Source organism: Acomys russatus, chromosome 17 (genome assembly GCF_903995435.1).
Source record: "Acomys russatus chromosome 17, mAcoRus1.1, whole genome shotgun sequence".
In the NCBI taxonomy this organism is placed as follows: Eukaryota; Metazoa; Chordata; class Mammalia; order Rodentia; family Muridae; genus Acomys; species Acomys russatus.
The window spans coordinates 47,744,868-47,750,867 of NC_067153.1; the positions used below are offsets into that span (position 1 = coordinate 47,744,868).

General features: G+C 51.8%; 1 protein-coding gene across 1 annotated transcript in view; it reads left to right on the forward strand.

The window, feature by feature from the left end:
- The window catches only part of Fbln1 (fibulin 1), a 77,788-nt gene extending 77,304 nt beyond the window's left edge, over positions 1 to 484 (forward strand). The window contains exon 17 of the mRNA XM_051160139.1: positions 225 to 484. Coding sequence (XP_051016096.1) covers positions 225 to 364 — 140 coding nt within the window. The 3' untranslated portion in view covers positions 365 to 484. The remainder of the gene's footprint in view (positions 1 to 224) is intronic.
- The last annotated feature ends 5,516 nt before the right edge of the window (positions 485 to 6,000 follow it).

The window sequence follows — 6,000 nt, forward strand, 5'->3', positions numbered from 1 at the left end:
TATAATGGGCTCAGCATTGGGACCCTATCCAATCTGGCAGGCAGACCTGGCCCTAGTAATGGAAACAACTGAGTGACCAAGATGGAAGGGGATGGTTATCCTGATGATTCAAGCATCTGCCTCATCTGGAAATTGCCAAGGGAACCCCTTTCCCAGATACCCAGGTTGCTCTGTGCCTGCTAACATCCAACAACATGCCTTCTTCTCTCTCTCTTTTTCTCCAGGTGTCGTGCGCCAAGTGCGGCCCATCGTGGGCCCATTTTATGCCGTCCTGAGGCTGGAGATGAATTATGTGTTGGGGGGCGTGGTCTCCCACCGGAATGTTGTCAACGTGCACATCTTCGTCTCCGAGTACTGGTTCTGAGGGCTGGCTCACAAGCACAGCCAGGGGTGCGCCCCACCCCCTGGCCAAGTCCTTGTGGCCAGTGACTGCCAGGTTCTTGTCTATACCGTTGAGGCTTTGTGTTGGTTTGTAAGGCCACGTACCTTAGCCTGTGCTGTATCAATTAAGTCCAGCTGATGTGCTGCAGCACTTAAACACTAAGTCCAATTGCTCAGCCTGTGGTCGAATCCTTGCTTTTTTTTAGTGCAAAGGCAGAATCTCATTCCCTTTCCCTGCCTGTGGGCTAGGCCTTGCTAAGGATCAAGGAAGGAGTATTCAACGCAGCAGTCCATCCGAAAGCTGAGGTGACCAGTCAGACTGCATGAGGGTTGACATTTTGACACCCCCCCCCCAAACCAATTGGGCCCTGTTTGGCTGCTGTAGAGAAGCATATAAATAAATGTACAATAAATTCTCCCTAAAAGCAGCTGACAAGCATGCCTCAGGGGCACTTAAGAGGTGGGATTGCAGCTCTGTTCAAAGGAGGGCCCCTTGGTGAAGATGTGAGCTGCAAGGTTTGTGTGTGGCCTGGTGTCTCCTTGGGGGTGACTGTGTGTCCCAGTGTGTCCATAGGGGGTGGCTGGTGCATCCCCGTATGTTTGTGGGGTTGCTGGTATGTCCCAGTATGTCTGTGGGGGTGGCTAGTAGGTCCCGGAGTGTCTATGGGGTGGCTGGTGTGACCTTGTGTGTCCATGGGGGGTGGCTTGTATGGCCTCATGTGCATGAAGGTGGCTGATGTGTCCCAGGGTATCCATAGGGGTGGCTGGTGTATCCAGGGTGGCCGTAGGGGTGGCTGATGTGTCCCAGTGTGTCCATAGGCTGGTGTGTCCAATGGGGGTGGCTGGCTTTCTTTTTACCCTGCAGCCATTTTTCCTCACAAGGGTAAATAGCTTTTATGACCTTCCTGAGAGTCCATTACCCACTCTGCGCATGGGCTCCTGCTAGCTCAGAGGTCTTCCAGGGAATTTTAAATCTCCCCTAAAGCCTAAAGACTTAATCTGCCTTCCCAGACTCAACAAAGGGGTTTTCTTCCTTCCTTCTCAATGGCTCAGTGGTGGGTCTGGCCTGAGAGGACCGAATCACTGGCTGTTTCAGAGAAGGGGACTTGTCTCTGTATCTGTTTCCTCCATCCATTTCTCTCTCTCTCTCTCTCCTCTCTCTCTCTCTCTCTCTCTCCTCTCCCTCTCGCTCTCTCCTCTCTCTCTCCCTCCCCCCTCCGCCCTCCCCCCTCCTCTCTCTCCCTCATCTCCTCTCTCTCTCCCCCTCCCTCCCCTCTCTCCTCCCTCTCCCCCCTCCCCTCCCTCCCCTCCCTCCCGCCCCCCTCCCTCTCCTCTCTCTCTCTCTCTCTCTCTTTCTCTCTCCCTCCCTCCCTCCCTCTCTCTCCCTCCCTCCCTCCCTCTCTCTCTCTCTCTCTCTCTCTCTCTGGGCACCTGTATATATGTGTTTGCTTGTGTGTGTATATGTACATGAGGCCAAGGAACAAACTTAAGCATCACTCCTCAGGCACTTTCTACCTTGGTTTTTCAAGGCTAGAGCTCTCATCTGCAAAGAGATGCTTGGGACAGCCTGCGTTCTTGAGAGATCAGCTAATAGCATGCAAGGGAACCAGGAAAGGGCAGCAGAGCACTCCCACAACCCCCCACGCTCCCGGCTGACAGAACCAAAGATGGAGAGCCTGCCTCCCAAGACCCAACAAGGTTCTTGGGTCTGCTCTAGCAAGTAACCACCTGAAATCAATTGTATGGGTTTTTTTTGGGGGGGGAGGGGGCGCTTTTTAATATTTTATTTGGAAGTTCAGATATACATGTTGCCTAGCACCAGCCCTCAGAGCCAAACAGCTGCTGTCTTCATGAGCTCAGGGGGGCCTGCTTGTAAAAGATCATCACAGCTGGGCTTGTTGAGTGTTGGCATTCCTTCAGTGGAGAGGAGGGATCAGAGAGCCATGGGCCCCTCACCTGGGTATCCAGCCCTTCCTCTCAATCACTTGTATGCAGTCCCTCTGCTCTAATTGAGTGCAACCTTGAGGTCTTAGGGAGGAGGTATAGTATACAGCGTGGGGAGGACAAAGGGAAGGCCACGTCTGTGCAGCTGTGTGGGAACCATCATCCATGCTGGTTGTAGACCTTCCAGTGTGGCTCCTTGAGAGTCAGCCACACTTCTGCCTGTGACACCTCACCCATGCTCTGTAGCTAAACCCTAATAAACCCACTAGTTCATTACCTCCCAGGAAAAACTTCAGTTTGTCTTTGGGACCTTAGAAGGAGGGGCTTAGTTGCTTTCTTGGTATCGCGTAGAGAGAAAATTCCTACAATGATACAGCAAGGTTGGAAGGATTTTACTAAGAATGCCAGAGCATCTAGCGCCTAGATTCTGCTCTTGGGGTGCTAAGGGTTTCGTTGCATTTTGAAAATATGGCACTAGGGTAGGACAGAATGACTCCCAACTTTATGCCCACTTTGCCCACCTATTCTTTCAAAACTGTACAGTAGACAATGGGTCTATTCTCTTTGGCCTTGATCTTGGACCCCAAACCCAGAACCATGTTCCCAGAAAAGCAGCTTTCCAGATAGCACCCTCTCCACGACATAAGAAGAGCCAGGCTGTTGCAGAGGGTGGAGGGGTGGAGCTACTGGTCAAGGACAGTTGCTGTGACAGTGCCCCGGGGTAACATGCTGGGCTTTGAAGCCGGTGGAGGACATGCTGAGCCAAGTTCTCACCAAGACCGCACTGTGGCCCTAGCTATGGCAGCCACTGGAGTCTCAGAAGCGAGTGAGGCCTGTTTGCCACTTGGCAAAGCAGAAGCATCTTATCCCACAGCCCATCTTGGCAATTTGATGGTTGCTCTTCACAGCCCCATCGAGATAATTGCATAATTAATTGCGTGCAGGTAATTCACCCAGGGGAGGAGGTAACAAGGAGTGGGGGCCCAGCTTTCCACTGCCCTGGAAAGGCGCCAGGCAGCCTGTATGCAGACCCTATCATGGGCATGCCTGCCAGTGTGCTTGGGGGCCCTTGGCATGCTCATGAGACTTCTAGGGGACAGTTCTGCTGGAACCTGGTGACCTTGTCACTTCCTGTTTACACTACAAGCTTAAGTCAGAGGCTGCTGCTCAAAGCAGAGGCCCCTGCAGGGCGGTTGGGGTGAGAAGGCCTCTCGGCTCAAGGTTGGAAGGAGTGGACTTCGGCCAGTCCATTTTCTGGATGCTTCTGGAAAGCACTGTCCATAACTTTTACTCCCACATACACTCCATGCCACACACCTCCTCGCTGTCTATAAAGCTACACATTGGCTCAGGGGTCCCAGGAAGTCAATCTTCAAAGGACTGGGTCCCAGTGGGCAAAGTATTGGAGTCAGGGATATGGTCCCAGACAGCCTTGAGTCTTTTAATTTTCCCCTGCCTTGCTTTCTCTCTATTGGCTCCAATCTGGTGCAGCTGTGGATGCTGGGAGGGGGTAAGGGCAGACGGGGTCAGGCCAGGGTTGCTGTCTGCTCTCTATCCATCAACAGTCTGCCAACCTCAGTTTCCCTCCCTGTTATACTCTTTCTTCCTGTGCATAAAGCTCGGGGACAATGCACAGGTGTATGGAAGCTTATGGCCTGTCACCTTGGGACCTCAGTGGAAGTGGGGATGCTCTAGTGCAAAGAAGGCCAGAGCCCCTCTCCATCACTCAGCAACCCAACCAGTGCATCCGCAGCCTGCTCCGGAGAGAGACAGGCAGAGAGTGAGGTAGGGAGAGGAGTCAAGGTGGGCTAGAGTGGAAGGAATATGGAACATGGGACTGAACCAAGGAAGGAGGAGCCACTGGGGGCGTGGGGGTGGGGGCAAGCAGAACCCAGGATCCACTAACACAGTGGTTCTCAACCTTCCTAATGCTGCCTCCCTTTAATACAGTTCCTCATGTTGTAATGACCCCCTAACTCCACCACCATAAAATTATATTCGTTGCTATTTCATAACTGTAGTTTTGCTGCTGTTATGAATAATAATGTAAATATCTGTGTTTTCTGATGGGTTTTAGGTGCCCCATTGGCAGTTGTCGACCCCCAAAGAGAGTAGCAACCCACAGGTTAAGAAATGATTCTCTAAGGCCATCCAAAGTGTTTGCCAATTGATTCTATGGGATCAAATTCCCACATCATAGATGGGAAGTCTAAGTGGTCATGGGAGCCAGACACAAGGTAGGGTCCACAAGCAACTCTTAAGAACCTTTGTCATAAGCTGGGCAGTGGTGGCGCACGCCTTTAATCCCAGCACTAGGGAGGCAGAGGCAGGCAGATCGCTGTGAGTTCGGGGCTAAAAAGTGAGTCCAGGACAGCCAAGGCTACACAGAGAAACCCGGTCTCGAAAAACTAAAAAAAAAAAAAAAAAAGAACCTTTGTCATGCCATGAGGCCCTCACCAGCTGCACCAAGACCACACCCAGCTGCTTCGCCTAACTACCACTCCTGTGTATGGAGCCTGTGGTGATCCTGGCTCAACACCCATTCTGCACTTCTCTGTATAAAGTCACTTCATGCCAGCAGGGCATTGAGTGGGGCATGCGCGCGTGCATGCGCACGTGCGCACGCGCACGCGCACACACACACACACACCATCCCCACCAAGTGGTTTGGCTCAAAGGAATTATCCCTATGTTATTTCCTCTACGTCACCTCCAAATTAGGGACTTTGCTTGAAACTGTTTCTCCTCAGCCTCCCACCCCCAGCAGGAGCTACTGGAACCTTCCAGAAGCCTTGTTTTGGACATTCAAGCACACTGTTCCCAGATCACAACAGAGGCAACTCAAGTGTTCTGGTGCCTGCCTGCATTGATGGGCACACTGGGCTAGGTTGGTATCTCTGCTGAGCGAAGAGAAGCCCTCAGCCTGTTATCCGGCTGGGATTTTGAGTCTTGGGTGTTTTTAAATTTCAGACTTCTGTGCTGTACAATTCAGCAGAGTTTGCTCACTTAGGAAAATACAAGGAGTTTGTTTGTTTGTTTTAAGGTAAATGTGTGCCTTCCTGCCAACCTTTCTGTTGATCACAGTGCTGGGGTGGCAGAGGACTCTGGGTAATCTGTGCAGCTGGAGTGTGGCCTGGCTGGGAGGTCAGTGATTTAGGGAAGGGTTCTCCAGTGTTCTGGGATAATCACGGTGGAATGAGCATAGGAAGAGAGCTTAGCATCCAGAAGCTCAGAGACTGGTACTCAAGACTCCAGAGTCTATTTCTAGTAGAGGCTGGAAAGAAAGACAATGCAGCCAGGCAGTGGTGGCACACGCCTTTAATCCCAGCACATGGGAGGCAGAGACAGGCAGATCACTGTGAGTTCAAGACCAGCCTGGTCTACAAAGTGAGTCCAGGACAGAGAAACCCTGTCTTAAAAAAAAAAAAGAAAGAAAGACAGACAGACAGACAATGCACATAGCACAAGGGTAACCTGCCTAGAGAAACCTCAGCACTTGGCATGTGCTTCCACAACACAAACTTTCAGATCAATGTCAACTCTTGCCATGTGGCCGAGGGCACTGACGAGCCTCAGAAACCCGGAGCTGCCTCTAGAGCAGCGTCCCTGCGCCACTTCCTACACACAGGCCATCTGTTCTTGCCTGAAAATAGTATCCCACTAGATTTTTATGTG